Below are 15968 nucleotides of genomic sequence, written 5' to 3'. Positions count from 1 at the left end.
TTTTTTTTTTTTTTTTTTTTTTTTTTTTTTTTTTTTTTTTTGACAACAATAAAAACAAAAGCAGATAATACAATAAGAAGTGAATATACGGCTAGTATTTTACACGGTTCTTCTTATTTTATTTTCCGCTTTTTAGTTACCTTACCTATCACAGCAGGAAGCTTGAAGAACATCAGTGTGTGTGGGCCCATTCATTTTCAGGAATAATCATTCATTCATTCTATATTCCAAATTCCCATTTCCACAAATCCCAAATCATAAAGTAATAATTAGGGTATTTAATTTTGAAATTTTGTAATTAAAGGTGTAATTTTTTCAAGATTTATGATGTAAGTTCAGCTTAATCTATCTTTCAATTTAATTCAATTGTTTTCATTGTTTAATTAGTTTAATTATTGCTTAAAAGTTTTTTTTTGGGTTAATTTGAGTGTTTCATTTGTGTATTTGTTAAAATTGTGTTGCTTTTAAGTGTGAAATATTGATAGAAGAAGAATTATGCAATTATGGTAGTTATTTATTTTGATAATTTGTTGAAAAAATTGAATTTGATAGTTAATTTGAGTGATTGAAGTGGGTTTTTGTTTGTTGGAGTTGAATTTTGGGTTTGTTGCTATCAATTTGTTGTTTTAATTGGGAAAACTTGAGGGAAGAGTTTTACTTTAGGGTTTTAGTTGCTCTTAATGTTGATAATTAGGTTAAAAGATTGAAACTTGATGCATTATTTTGAGTAATTGAAGTGGGAATTATGGGAAATTTTGAGGGAAGAATTTGAATTTGGGGTTTTTGTTACTTTTAATCTTGATAATTAAGTGTAAAAGATTGAAACTTGCCTTGGTTTGAGAATTGATTGAATTGGGTTAATTACTAAAAGCTTGTATTCTATGGGTTTTAATTGGTGACTGGTGAGTGTATAATAATTTGTGAAATAGTAAGTCTCTCTTAGGACCGTCTTAAGTTTGAAACGGATAATAATTCAGTATGAGAATTGATTGAATTGGGTTACTTACTAAATGCTTGTATTTTGAGGGTTTTAATTGGTGAGTTTATAATAATTTGTGAAATAGTAAGTCTCTCTTAGGACCGTCTTAAGTGTGAAACGGATAATAATTCAATATAATGGACCTAATGGTGATGTGTTCTTGAATTTCCCTTTGCTTCTGGTGGGTTATCTTGATGACATTGTCTGATGTTGCTGGCTTATTGCCATCTCAGATGAGCTTTTGAGTAGTATGAGGGGAAAAGAATAGTAAGTCTCTCTTAGGACCGTCTTAAGTGTGAAACGGATAATAATTCAATATAATGGTGATGTACTTATGTAGTCTTGAATTCCCCGTGCTTTTGGTGGGTTATCTTCATTTCATTGTCTGATGTTGCTGGCTTAGTGCCATCTCGGATGAGCTTTTGAGTAGTATGAGGGGAAAAGAATTGTAGCCATGTTCTCGACGTAGTATGTATCCTGTCTTGGCAAATGTTTGTGGGGTTAGAGACTTAGAGCGAGGTATACTTGATTTTCTTGCACGTTATTGTATGACTTCAGGTAGTATCGTGTTCATGTTTCTGAATGAAGGATCATTTAGGTTTAAAATTTGAATATGAGCAAGTTTATGATAGAAACTATGTTTATCGGAAATTTGCTTTGTCTTATGATATATCTCAGGCATGATCTAAGTTGTTGAGTTCTAAATGTCTTCTACGATGAAACTAGCTTATCCTCTAAGCTTGAAGGTGCCTAATCCAATCGAATGGTTCGGATTCCATAAGAAGAATGCGGTGGAGCCAACATTAAGCTCCCCTCCTCAACTTGTTGCAGAACCGCAAAACAATTGGCCTACATTTGATATCAAGTCTTTTAAAATCTCTCTTTTATCGATCATCCCTTGGGCCGTTAATGCTAAAGATGGATTTCGCATGCCAACTACTATAAATAAGGACTTGAAAAGACGAGCAATAAGATCCCGAGTTTATGATGCGTCTACTAGTGTTCCAACTCCTCGGTTGAGGTTTAGACCATATGTATCTAAGGTTCCTTGGCATACTGGAGCTAGGGCTTTCTTGTCTATGCTTTTTCCACGTTACGGTCATTATTGTGGGCCAAATTGGTCAAGTGGAAAGGATGGAGGTTCCCTCGTCTGGGATAAACGCCCTATTGATTGGTTGGACTACTGTTGTTATTGCCATGATATGGGGTATGACTCTCATGACCAGGCAAAGCTTCTAGAAGCCGATCTAGCTTTTCTCGAGTGTTTGGAGAAGCCTCATATGCAGACTAAGGGGGATAAGCATGTTGCTTTTGTTTACAAGACAATGTGCATCCAAGGTAGTCTCTCTTTACAAGTATGTGAGACGGTCTCACATGATGAGATAGATTAACCCATTCGCCAATAGTCGTAGTTTTCAGTCTATTATTTGGTCGCAAACAAATCGTGTTAATAACTGTGTTGCGCATGCTTTAGCGCATATTGTTCTCGGGCAGATGAGTTACCGCCTTCTGCGAATGCTGCTGTTTTATTTGATCAGTCTTTAATTAATTGATTTACGCCTTCGGGTGTGTTTCTTTCAAAAAAAAAAAATGAGAATACATAAGAACTTTAGGTGGTCTCACGTGTTAGACCAGACCGTCTCATACAAGACTCCCTGCTTTTGTTTATCTCTGTAACCACGGAATTTTTGACATGTTTTCTCAGGTCTGAGGAATATACTCGTACCTTACCGGACACATCTTGTAAATCTTCAGTCAGGAGGGCCACTGATACAATTTGGATGGCTGAGCAGCATGCGATGGAAAGGATGGACCTTCGGAGGAAATACTAAATCAGAATGACCTCTATGGTGCCTACGTCAAATTTTCATTAGAACTGAAGTTAGTCTGTTTAAATTGTCGTAGCTTGTGTTTGTTTTGAGGGTTGATCGTTTGTTGTTCACTTTATATTAATCGATCCTTATGCTGTAAATAACGTTCAGGTTTTTCTGGTCTTTGTAAGTTGTAAACACCTATCGTTTGCATATATGAATGAAATATTAGCTTATTTGCGTAAATATATTTCGTGTTGTGCTTCTGAATGCAAGTCTTCTGCTGGTTGGGTTACTGATCTCTGCACCAAGATCTGTGTTTTCTATTATCATGTTTATGATTGGAACCCCATTGTTTGTTAGGGTGCAAACCCATGTCTCACGAATAAAGATGAAAGTCCATCTTTATAAGTGTCTACAAAATATAATAGTACGAGGCCTTTTGGGAAATAGCCCAAGAGTAAATCCGTGAGGGCTTGGCCCAAAGCGGACAATATCGTACTATTATGGATTGTGGACACAGATGTAGCACCAGAGGCCCAACACGAGGATATTCACGCTTCCGCACAACAGTTATGTCGGTCGTCGTGCCTCGTGTTATCAACAGTTACGCTTACGGAATGAGGAACACATTTTCTGGTTATCGATGGATTATGATGAAATAAAACAAAATAGCTGAGTTGTTTTTTTTTTTTGAAGAGCTAGCCATCATTTGATGTACTTCTCAATCCGATTTTTACTCTGATACATCGGAAAAAAAAAATTGAATATTTTAATATTCTTGCATTGCACCCCGAGAAATCGAGAATACCATTGTGATATTTTATTCATATGTTCATCTTCTCTCAAAACTTTATTCATGTCCTTTACTAATTTTGTTTTCGACTTCGCATATTTATGTTAAGTATTGCATGATTTTTCATGTCTAAATTTCTCTTCACGTGAACTTTAAAAGGTTACTATAACCGAAGTAAACGTAACTACCACTAAAAATATTCTGCAAATCAAGTCTGTGTGAGAGAGTCTGAGAGACTCGTTTCCTACGCAAAAAAAAAAAAAAAAGAATAAAAGTTTGGAAATTGTTCCTTATTATCGACCGTGAACATCCCAATTTAAAAAAAAAAAAAAAAAAAAAAAAAAAAAAAAAAAAAACTCCAAACTAATTGAAGTGTACTAATAATAGTCAGCATGAATAAACAATGTTAATGATTTTGTTTCAATAATAAACACAAACCGACCTTAGCTCAGTTGGTAGAGCGGAGGACTGTAGTTGTTCAACAGATATCCTTAGGTCACTGGTTCGAATCCGGTAGGTCGGACTTTTTTCCTTTTTTTTTTTCCCCAAATATATAATTTGATCCTTCAAAATATTGATAACTATGTCGAAAAATATTCACAATATTTTCATCATCACCGTCTTCATTAAACCCTAACTTCTTCCTTCTTCACAATTTCCCCTCTCAAATCTCACTCTTTCACTCAAATCTTCCAGATCTTCTTCGTCTCCTTAATTAGGTTAATTATTATTTATGATTATTTGGTTAATTTTCAAGTGAATTTGTGTTATTATGCTTGATTATGTTACTTTTATCACTGAATTGAATTAATTTTGTTGTATATTTGATTATTATTCTTGTGAATAATTGATTAATTTTTGAAGAAAACTTGCGCAGATGAGCATTGAAACCGATTCTCCAATCCATTCATCGAGCAGTGATGATTTCGCAGCTTTGCTTGATGCCGAGCTTCATTCTTCTGGCTCTGATGTTCCGTCAGATTCTGATGACGACAAGGATGACGTTGTTGATGACGATAGGTTAATAATCCAAATTTTTGTAGTTTATCTTCGCTCTTTCCTTCTTGCTAATTTGTTCCGTCAGCGTCAGCCCTGCAATTAGTTGTGTTTATGCAAATTGCTGGTTCGAGCTTCGAACAATTAAAACATTTGTAAAATGTACTCCCTTCGCCCCGGTCATTTGTTGTCCTTTTCCACTTTTGGGTGTGTCAGTCATTTGTTGTCATTTCTATTTTGGGCGTGTTTGGATTGAGGAATTTGGAGGGAGAAGAAAGGGAGGGAGAGTAGAGGATTTAAAATCCCTTGTCTGGATAGTAAATGAAGGTGGAGGGAAATGGAGGAGGAGAGATTTGGAAGGATCCAATTTCCCCTCCCCTTCCCAAGGGTGTGTTTGGATAGCAAAAGTGAAGGGATAGAGAAGGGAGGGGGAAGGAGGGAAGGGAGAGGGAGAGAAAGGAAGAGGAGGGGGAATGGAGTGTGGTTTGGATACAATTTCCCTCCAAATCTTGCCTATTGTGGAGAGATTTTGATTAGGCTTGGAGGAGGGAAATTGAATCCCTCCAAATCACTCCCCCTCCATTTCCCTCCACCCTCATTTGCTATCCAAACAAGGGATTTTAAATCCCCTACTCTCCCTCCCTTTCTTTTCCCTCCAAATCTCTCAATCAAACACATCCTTTAGGATTGCATTTCATGAGTAATTTGGTCCACTTGTCATCTTATAATTGGCCATCTTCCCATTCCTTGGTCTTTGTGCCAAAAGCAAAGGACAACAATTAACCGGGACGGAGGGAGTAGCTGGGAATTTTTTTGCTATGCATATCTTTCTCCTGAAGTCGTGATATATTTTTTTTCCTTTTATATCTTGTAGAAGATGCAAGAGACTCAAGGTGGAAGTGCTAGAGGAAACGCAAGTTTCGACTTCTTATGGTGTGAGTACGGAGAATTCAGGTTTGATTCCAAGTCAAACCTTCAAAATAGCTATGGAAGTTGAAATTGCTTGCACTTTCTGCTAATGTGTGTGGATTTGTGGCTTTCTGCGCTCTGTACTGTAAGAAAAGAAATTCTAGTTGACCAATGAGTATTGCTATAATTTTTTAGGATCGTAACTCATAAGAGCCACACAATTCCCAATTCTAGGGTTTGACTGTTGAGTGTAGTTTCTTTTGATTTGCTTGAGCAATTCCTTCAATTTTTCTACGTGGAAAGGAGAAAAACAGAAAAAAAAAAAAAAAAAAGTTGCATCTATGAAAATCGCCTAATTTTGAACTTTGCCACGCTAAATCTCTTGTGTGCGCAGATGGAACTATTAAGACTTCATGTCCGCATCCTGGTTTCTTCAGAGACATGTGCATCCGCTGTGGAGAAAAAGTAAATGATGTTGGTGGTGTTGTGCCATTTAAATACATACATAAGGTATTTTGGAGCAAAGTATAGATACTGTTAGGTCATAGCTTTCATGATTTCTGAACAATTTTCAGAGAAGTTCCTCTAATCTAGACCTCTTAAAATTTTTATGCAGGATTTGAGACTGGGAACTGATGAAATTTCTAGATTGCGTGACTCTGACGTGAGATCTGTATTAGGCCGCAAGAAACTGTATTTGATCCTTGACTTGGATCATACATTACTAAATTCCACCCGTCTGGATGACATAAGCTCAGAAGAGGAATATCTACACAGTAGAACAGACTCTCTTCAAGGTCACTCTACTGAAACTTGTGTAATATTGTTATTTACGTTTCTGCTCTTACTTTACTCCTCAACTATTGAGTGCTATACCCTATAACAAACTTTTGCGAAAGACACAACTTGTTCGTATTATTGTTGATGATGAAAGGTCTGAGCTTGAAAAGTAACCGAAAGCAATGACAGTAATGGACACCCTTGCACAATGCAAATTTCCATCTTGCAATTATATTCACAAGAAAGTTTTTAGATTAATCAAAAATTTAAGTGCCGGATATGAAGCAACATTTGCGCTCCTTAAAAATGAGAAACAGGTTTAAGACCTCAACAGATTGTATTTAAGTGGCCAATGATATTCATTTCAAGATACAAATTGGTTAGGTTTAGAATATAATCAACATACTTGTGTGTCACATGTATATGCTTCTGCCTTATGGACCATTCAAACTTTCCTCGTCTTATTTGAGTACATTGCAAGATGCAGACATTTCAAAAGGCAGCTTATTCCGATTGGATATGATGCGGATGATGACCAAATTAAGACCGTTTGTTCGCAATTTCCTGCAAGAAGCAAGCCAGATATTTGAAATGTACATTTACACAATGGGTGAGCATGCATATGCAATTGAAATGGCTAAGCTTCTTGACCCTGGAAATTTGTACTTCAATTCGAGAGTGATTTCCCAAGCTGATTGCACTGAGAGACATCAGAAAGGACTAGATGTGGTACTTGGTCAAGAGAGTGCTGTTTTGATACTTGATGATACAGAATTCGTAAGTACTGTTCCAACTTGCTTTATTAAACTGAATTTTTTACTGGGGTTTAATGTTGGTTTCTTTCCTCCACTACTACTAAAAGGCAATCGGTAATTTGCCAAATTTTCTAAAATGTTCATGTTGATATGTATTATTATTACGCTCTCTTTTCTTTAGAGTTGCAACATTTTCTTTTTGGGAAAAAAGCCAATCGGTAAATTTGCCAAATTTTCTCTACTAGCCTCACTTGTCTACTTGTTCTTCTAAATACCAGCCATTTGCAAATGTGGCAAATCCAAATATCGAGTTGGAGTATTCTTTTGTCCTTTTGCCTGCTAAAAATATGTTTGCTCAGCTACTTGGTCATATAAGCTGATATTTTTCACGGCAAGAGATTCTAAAGAAGCACTGCTTTTGAACCTTTATGAATTCAGGTCTGGCAGAAACATGTGGACAATCTGATATTGATGGATAGATACCACTTCTTTTCATCAAGTTGTCGCCAATTCAAACACGATTGGAAGTCCTTGTCTGAGTTGAAAAGTGACGAAAATGAGCTGGATGGAGCACTTGCAAGAGTTCTGGGAGTTCTTAAAAGAATACATGGCCAATTCTTTGATCCTGTTAGCTTCTGTCCCTTTGTTTTTTTAAATTCAGCTGCTGTCCTTTGAGTAAGTTTATTCTTTCTTTTTGTTTATAACGTATTCATTTAAAATCGTTAAACAGAGTAATGGAGATGACTATGCTGCTAGAGACGTGAGGCAGGTAAAGTCTTCCTAGCTTTGCTCATGTGTTATCATGTATATCTCGTTACTATCATTTTGTTATGGTATTTGGTAGTGTGTTATTATTTGAACTTGTCGTTGGGTGACCTTTTTTTTGTCAAATGGTTGTTTTATGTTTTTTTCGTTTGGCGTTGATGGATTTATGAATGCTAAACCTCGGCATAACTTTAGTATTTAGCTGTATAAATTACCATGCGAAGGCTTCACCTGTTTGGAACTTCATCTTGCGAGATTACCTTAGAAACTCTTAATTCTTCTTCGATTGCTATATTGATCATAACTGCACTTCATCAGCAGGCTTATACTAGTCAAATCTTATATGTCTACTTCTCTTAGTTTGTCGTGATTGGTCGTAACTCCATAGATTTCTCCTTTTTATTCGAGTTTGTACGATTGTATCTCATCAAAATTCAAACATCACCATTCAAGAAACTAATAAAAAAACTTTGAATCCTGATGCAGTCATTTTTGGATTTGCTAACTGTTTCGTATAATTACAACCCCATGTGACTTCGTTAAATCGGTAATCAAACTAATGTCAACTTTTATTAATTTCTCCAAATAAAGTAGAGTCCAATGTGAAATACTATGTTATATTTGATTTTCATAACCACTGATGTCATATTAATAGCCTTAAAAGTTTCGTAAGTAATGTATGTATCTTGGGAAAGTAAATTTGTCAAAGTCGGCATGGTTTAGTGACTACACTCGAAGGAAGAAAATATAAACGTGAAGGATTACATTACTCCTATGAAATGGAGTTTCTTTTTTCTTTTTCTTTTTTTTTTTTTTTTTTTTTTTTTTTTTTGTAAATCCAGTTATAAAATGCTAAATCAAGATGTAAACAAAATTGGTGAAGCAGGTTCGGAGAGAAGTTCGAAAGGAAGTCCTAAAAGACTGTAAGATAGTGTTCACCAGAGTTTTCCCTAAAGAAGGGCCACCTGGTGATCATCGTTTGTGGAAGATGGCAGAGCAGCTGGGAGCGACATGCTCGACCAAACTAGGGGCTTCAGTTACGCATGTCGTCTCGCTAGATCCTGGGACAGATAAGTCCCGCTGGGCTGTCCGAGAGGGAAAGTTTCTAGTCCATCCAAGGTGGCTTGAAGCTGCCAACTATTTATGGCAAAGGCAACCCGAGGACAAGTTCCCCGTAATTACTAAAAACAACAGTTGATATTAATGGCCTTCGCCTTTTTCCGGTAGGTTTAATGTGTAAATTTTGTAGCGCTTCCGTTGGACTAGAATTATCGGCTGGCCGACCTTGTTTTGTAGGAATGGGATGAATTTGGCAGGATTTTTCATTTAGGTAACTGACAGATGAGTAGTTTCGTTGATGACTCGATTCATCCCAAATATATGCTCGTTTTCTTTTGGTCCGTCTCAAAGTAATTGTAGTAAGATGCTCCGTTGAAGCCAATTCAATACAGTTGTTGAATATATGTGAGGTGTATTTTAATTAAACATATAGAATTTGGATGTGAACCACAAGTTGAGGGGAATAACAATGGTAATGTGGTACTCCACCAATTTAGACTTGGCAAAATTAACCCAACTCGACCTGACAGCCGAACTCAAGACTCGAGCTTGACACGGTCCTGAATTGAACTAGCTCAAGTGTTTATTGTTGTATACTAGTTTTATCCATAAATAACTCGAAAATGGCCTGAACCTGAAATGAATTCTGACTTGACACGAACTCGTGCAAACTCGAAATTGCTCCAACCCCGATCCCAACCCGTTTGCCAGGTTTAGTCACCATCACCAAGGTCGATATGTTTATGACTGTAATATAGGTTTTCTTTTGTCCAAATTATAATTTCGCGAATTTTATTTAGGGCACCCATAAATCCATAATAGTGATGAGTGGTGATCAATGATGCAATTTCTATATTTTTCAGTCCATTAATTTTGTTTAGTCATTTATCCAAATAAAAACCGAACGCAATCAACTATTAAAACTTCCCTATTAGTAACATTTTCATGGATTTGGCATTGTCGCCATTATCTTGTAGTATGACATTAATTGATGTGGGTGGCCTCAAAGCTTTTCTAGGTGATAAATGAAGAAAATATATACATTTGCTACAAAAAAAAAAAAAAAAAAAAAAGAAAAAAAAAAAAGAAATTCACAAACATATTTTCGACAATAAAATTATATAAATGCGAAAAATATAGTCCCTAGTTAGAAAGAAATTCAGTAAGTAGACTATACAACCAGTTATACAGGTTGTATAGTACAGAATCCGAGCTTTATAAAGCATAACTCGAGCTACACAGTACACTTACATATTATGAGCTTTATTTGAAAGAATCCGAGCTCTATTATAAAAATATTGAACTTAAAAAGTTATAACAAAACTCAAAAATAATATATGTAAACTCAATTAGATTTTAATATTTGACATCAAAAAATTAAAATATAAGTGAAAAATTATAAAAGCTTGGAAAAAATACACAAAAGCTCATTTAGATTTGTTATGGTTTGACATCTTTTTTTTTTTTTGCGAAGCTAGGTGAGGAAGTCAAACCGCTCACTCGGTTGGCAACTTTAAGTCAAAACGCCAACCGGCATAGCGACTTGACAGTGAGAGATTTCAACCTAAACCGCCAGCCCCCATGGCGACCTAAGAGATGGATCCAAATTTGCAAAAAATTAAGCCAAATTCTGACTTATAGATCGAGTCGCCAAGCGGGACGGCGTTTTGAAGTCAACTCGCCATCCCCATGGAGATTTGCTTTGAAATACAAAAATGAGGTTTGGTTGGGCAATAAGTCACACTTTGGGTATGGTCGTCGATCAGCTTGGCGACTAGAATACGAGTCTAGCTTCGGTGATGACGTAGACCCATTTTAGGCAAATATTTTGAAACTCTACCTATTTCGATAATTAATTTGTGTTTGATCCCCATTTTGGAAAAAAATTCCAATTGTAGAGGGCGATATGGTGGAGAAGAAATGAGAGGAGTGCAAATAGAAGGGGTATAATTGTCAAAAGTGTACTCTAATAAGTAATTTTGTAACACAAATTCTCGTTTAAGACAGATGTGTATCTATTTTATAGTTAAACGTGTTTAATATTTTACCGACTTTCATAGATTAGACAAAAGAATAATATCTGGAGAATAATAAAAGTCTATCTCCATCTATCTAAATAGAGTAGTTTCTGTCCGTTTTGCCTATAAAATGGATATTTCCGTCTTAAGTGAAAGTGTGAAATTAATTTTATACTTGGTAACTTCTTTCTAGGACATTGCTTTTCTTCCTTCTTTCATCTTTATTCATTTTAGTTTTTTGTTTGGTCAAAAATAGATCATTCATCGTATAGAACCTATATTGGACATAAGATGATAAGAATGTTAACTTTACTTTTAAAAAGCTTACAGGAATAAACTTTTCAACGAGTCTTACTTGTAACCGTCACATACGAGCTTGTTATGGTAGAGCTTAATTATTAGTTACGGTCAATGGTGGAGTTTGTGGGCTAAAAGGGGCGCTCGCTCCCGCTAAGTTTAATTCTTAACTCTGATATTGGTTAGGGTTTAGGATAACATGGTATATCAAAAGATTCTTTTAAGTCGAACTATGTAACTTTACCAAATTGATGATTTTTTTTGCTTTTAGCAAAAATTAGAAATAAGCGTTAGTTCCATGAGTCACTTCGAAATTAATTGACAAATTTAAAATCTACCTTATATAACGATTAACATTTATAATGAAATATAAACTCGTCTTTCATTCCCTTGTACCAGATGAAATGAATTTAAAAAAATTGTGATGACAATTCACAAATATTTCTAAGACACAGTCTTTTATTAAATTAGAGAAAGATAATGTTTGTTTTGTATAAATTTTAATTTAATAGTATTAATAACTTTGTATTTCTTTTTTAAGTGGTATAAAGAACTTTTTTATTCATCATTAAAATCACGGTCAATTTTTGAGAAGTAATGATAAAGTCTCATGCATGCATATGTTCATGCATGTGTGGTTCTATATAATTAATTAATTAGCATACGAAACTTTTAAATGTAGATGTGGTCATGTGAGTACAATACTCAATTATTTTAAGCACAAATTTTTCTAAAAGGCGGTCTTTCTAAAGTATTTAGGCAGTGGTGGAGCTATGGGGGGTTAGCAGAGGCGGTCGCCTCTCTTGCGGTTGAAATTTTCGAAGTTTTTAGTTAAATTTTTCGAAATTTTTTCGAGAGTGTCTTATGAAATTAATCGTTCGTTCCCCCCCCTCTCTCCCAAGTTCAAATCCTGGCTCCGCCACTGTATTTAGGTGAATTTTCTCGTATACGGAGTAATAGAGATAGTTATTGTATATTTTCCTTTTCTTTTTTTTTTTATGTTATTTTCAACCGCCTTTTTTGCAATGCAAATATAAGACGGTCTTTTAAAAGACTACTCATTTTCGCTAAAATTATTTGGCCAATGTTGTCGTCGAACTAGTGAACACCTTTGGATGTCTATCGTGCATGAAGACGCATGAGTCACAGAGGCGGATCCAGGATTTACATGTACCTAGGGCTAATTTTTTTTTCCAAGATTCAAAATACATTAGAAGGCTTTATGAGTCGAAAAGCATACACGTTTTTATCGATATTATCAAAGAGGATTTTACGCGTCACTTTCGTAACATTTTAACCATGACAAATTTCGTGTTTTAGTTTGATGTTTTGTAGACTTTTTAAATACTGATTACTCGTAAACTAAACGAACTATGTTCTAATTTTTTTAATTATTTGAGCGACTAACCAATTAACTTGAGTTTGTAAGACGATTTTAATGAACCCAAGTTTGACCTTAACTCACTTTTGTGGCGTAAAAATGATGTACTTATACATCAAAATGGCTCGGAAAGTTATAGAGAAACAAGATCGATGCTCAACGTTTTTGAAAACTATGGTAGACAAAAAGCTAACTGCTCAAAATACATTATGAGGTGTTAATAATAAGAAGAAAAAAAAATGAAAATTAGAAGAAAAGAAGGGTATAAGCTTAGGCATTAATATTATTTTGGTAGTATTTACTAAAGTGGGAGGAGGAGAAATAACATATCAAGGAAAAGTAAAAGAAGAGATAGAATAAGTCCAAAGAAAATTAACTAATCTACAATAACATTTAAAAGAAAATGTCCAAAACGAGATTTGAACTTGGGTCCCAAGCATGGGAATTGACAAGTAAACCACCAAGCCAAAGTAGAACAACTGTTGATATACTACTCTATTAACTATATGTAAATTTTTTTCTTGAAAACTACTCGGGCTTTAGCCCTAGTAGCCTGGGCCTGGATCCGCCCCTGGTCACGAGGTAACAATAATATTTGGTCCTAAAAGACCTTACATGAAAAAAGAAAGAAAAAATGATGACCTTGTTCGACAATATAGGTTTTAATTTACCGAAAATGTTTCGCCAATGAATAATAGGTTTAGATTTGAATCTCTATATCCTAAATTGTAACGTCCTTCTAGTTCATTTAATACCAAAATTAATCTAAAATTATGGTTCGATTTTTGTTAGTTAAACTTGCATAAATTAACGAGATATTCATTGCATCATCATTTAATTCGATTTAAAATGAAATTTTATTTCTTTCACTTTTCATGCATTACATATGTGCAAATAAAGACTTAATGTCGCTAAATTATTCATTCAGTACGTACTCATCATAAATACATAATACAGCGCAACACAGCGTAATTACATCGATAAAATAACTCACATCTTATTCCAATCAAACAACCTCATTAATCACAACTTAATCACCTCCCCTTCAGTTTCAAACAATAAAAATTAATTATTGTAGGACCTTCAACTTTAATTTACTTCCATTCTTCCTATCATCAAAACGATCTTACAAAAATCCTTGTGTAAAAACCATTTTAACTCAAAAACTTCAGAGAGACGGTCTATCAATAGCGTTATTGAGAAACCTTTCACATGATGGAGCGAGAAACCTACTGAATTTATTTTTTCTCTATTATGTCTCCCACTAAATTAGTGGGAGACGGTCTTTCATGAGACCTACGTACTGCCATTTTAATTAAGTGTTGTTGTAAAACTGATTGTTATTTTACTCAACTACCTCAGCCTCAGTAAGGGTGGATCAATAATTATGAGGCTATTTAAGTAACACTAAAATCGTAAAATCGTCTTACAAAAGACATTCTCATCCACTCGTTAGTATCCTAGATACCAAATGTAGTGTATCAAGTTATCAACATGACAAAAGTGTGATGACAAATTATTTAAAATCTTACCCCAATTATCCAACCTCATTAATTAGAACTTAATTCCCTTGCCCTCTAACTTTAAAACAAGAGATGGCAATAATAGAAGGGAATTGAAATTATTAATTGTACAACAACCTTCAACTTTGATTTACCCTCATCTTCCTACCTTCTATGTCACCATGATTAATGTGAATTATATAAGATCGTGATAATAAAACCCGATCTCTTCTACAACGTAGTATGTTTTTACATACATCGTTCAAGATACAACTAACTGTTTTTTCTAAATTTAAGAGAACGTCAAAATACCATCATACAAAAACTCAATACCGTAACTTTTTCAGCAACTCGGTATCATAAATACGTAATATAACATATCAACACGACAAAATTACCCGACAAATTAACTAATCCCATTTTACCTCAATTATCCAACCTCATTAATAACAACTTAATTAAATTCCTCTCTAATCCCACTCAAGAGATCACAATAATTCCATAATCACTCTATTTCCCTAATCAAGCCAATACAAATTAAATGTAGTACATTGTTACATTAATTTACCTTCCAACCTTTCCGATAATATAATAATTATTCTGTAGACACGTTGTGAGACAGTCATTTTATATAAAGAGCTCATTTATTTATACCACCTGTAAAATAGTAGTAGATGATTGACATTTTACACTAAATGACCGTCTCACAATATAAGACCGTCTTTTTCTATAAACTGAGCAATCTTTTTATTACGGCACAAATTCTTGTTTGTGACGGCACATATCCGTCACTTTTGAGTGACGGATACCATTTTACCTCACAAAGTACCCACTTTTTCTCTCTCTGCAACACTATTCATGTGGTCCCCTTTCTCCACTAACCCATTTTGTTACTATTTTATCTCACAAAATATCCGCCACAAATGGTAACCCGTCACAAAGGAGACCAATTGTTACTACGGAGTATTAACTTAGTAAATGGAGTAATTAAATAATTAATTGTAATAAGCGCGTAAAAATTTCAATTCGCCACATATATATAAACCACCACACTGCTCACTATAGTGACACTCACAAATCAGAAAAGCCTCAATTGTCTCTTTCTCTCTCTTCTTACTTTCTCTCTCCACCGTGAAAACCACCGCAATGTCGCGCCGCCACCGCCGTCAAGCTTCAGAAATTCCTTCCGAAATGCTGACACTTGACATGCCGCCGCCGGAATTATTACCGGCCGGCCAGGTCGCCGGCAAAGCTCCGGTAAGTGATGTCGGGAGCGGTGTTGCTTCGGATACTCAAGGTGTTGCTCTGCCGCCACCGTCCCCGTCTGGGGTTGTTAAGCCATCGTCACTTCCTGTAGGAAAACCGGGGAATAATTAAGGATCATTTTCGCTTGCCTCCCGCATTCTAAATTATGAAGTACTCCCTATTACTTTGGATAAGGAATTAAGGATTGGTTGAAAGTGCTTTTGTAAGGCGGTTTTATAAAAGTTTATTGTAAGACGGGTTGTTTACCTAGTAATCCTGTAAAAGGAATTATAAAGGAATTTTGTCGGATTATTTAGGTAAATTATTGGTTGTTTTATGATAATCTTTGTTAAAATCGACTTTTATATGAGTAATTCTTCATGAATATTATATTACTAGTATTTTTGAATTGTCATTTTGCAAATTGTTACTCCTTCAGTCTCAATTATCTATTTATTTATTTATTAGAAATCCCGAAAAAAATTGTTTAAGTTGATTCCTTATTAGAATGATAGGAAAATAATTTTCAAGAATTATCGTTAATATGTTATTTACAACTTAATGTATGAAAAAATTTCATATTTTTTCGCTTTGATGATTGACTTGAGGATAAAAAAGAGTATCTCAAATCGATTTAGCGTAAATTTTTCGCATCCAAGAGCGTATCTATCTATC

At 34.9% G+C, this 15968-nt stretch overlaps 2 protein-coding genes and 1 non-coding gene across 3 annotated transcripts; all 3 read left to right on the top strand.

The window, feature by feature from the left end:
* The first annotated feature begins 82 nt into the window (after positions 1 to 82).
* On the top strand, positions 83 to 3036 carry LOC141646624 (uncharacterized). Its single transcript, XM_074454504.1, has 3 exons — positions 83 to 329; positions 1658 to 2317; positions 2685 to 3036. Exons 2-3 carry the CDS (start codon positions 1684 to 1686, stop codon positions 2819 to 2821), a joined length of 771 nt encoding a protein of 256 aa, XP_074310605.1. The 5' UTR covers positions 83 to 329; positions 1658 to 1683; the 3' UTR covers positions 2822 to 3036.
* A 987-nt stretch (positions 3037 to 4023) lies between these two features.
* On the top strand, positions 4024 to 4109 carry TRNAY-GUA (transfer RNA tyrosine (anticodon GUA)). Its single transcript is given in 2 exon segments — positions 4024 to 4060; positions 4074 to 4109. It is a non-coding gene; the product is annotated as a tRNA-Tyr (tRNA).
* A 55-nt stretch (positions 4110 to 4164) lies between these two features.
* LOC141646627 (RNA polymerase II C-terminal domain phosphatase-like 4) lies at positions 4165 to 9147 on the top strand. Its single transcript, XM_074454508.1, has 9 exons — positions 4165 to 4305; positions 4464 to 4606; positions 5457 to 5536; positions 5886 to 6001; positions 6108 to 6288; positions 6759 to 7048; positions 7465 to 7653; positions 7757 to 7795; positions 8678 to 9147. The coding sequence occupies exons 2-9, from the start codon at positions 4464 to 4466 to the stop codon at positions 8987 to 8989; spliced, it is 1350 nt and encodes a 449-aa protein (XP_074310609.1). The 5' UTR covers positions 4165 to 4305; the 3' UTR covers positions 8990 to 9147.
* Positions 9148 to 15968: the final 6821 nt, after the last annotated feature.

Source organism: Silene latifolia, chromosome 3 (genome assembly GCF_048544455.1).
Source record: "Silene latifolia isolate original U9 population chromosome 3, ASM4854445v1, whole genome shotgun sequence".
In the NCBI taxonomy this organism is placed as follows: domain Eukaryota; kingdom Viridiplantae; phylum Streptophyta; class Magnoliopsida; order Caryophyllales; family Caryophyllaceae; genus Silene; species Silene latifolia.
This window is presented reverse-complemented; position numbering and strand designations above follow the sequence as displayed.

Coding starts and splice junctions, on each gene's coding strand:
- LOC141646627 (XM_074454508.1), top strand. CDS start 4,464: ATGAGCATTGAAACCGATTCTCCAATCCATTCATCGAGCAGTGATGAT. Junction 4,607..5,456: donor GACGTTGTTGATGACGATAG/GTTAATAATCCA, acceptor TATATCTTGTAG/AAGATGCAAGAGACTCAAGG. Junction 7,654..7,756: donor ATGGCCAATTCTTTGATCCT/GTTAGCTTCTGT, acceptor ATCGTTAAACAG/AGTAATGGAGATGACTATGC.
- LOC141646624 (XM_074454504.1), top strand. CDS start 1,684: ATGTCTTCTACGATGAAACTAGCTTATCCTCTAAGCTTGAAGGTGCCT. Junction 2,318..2,684: donor CAAGACAATGTGCATCCAAG/GTAGTCTCTCTT, acceptor ATGTTTTCTCAG/GTCTGAGGAATATACTCGTA.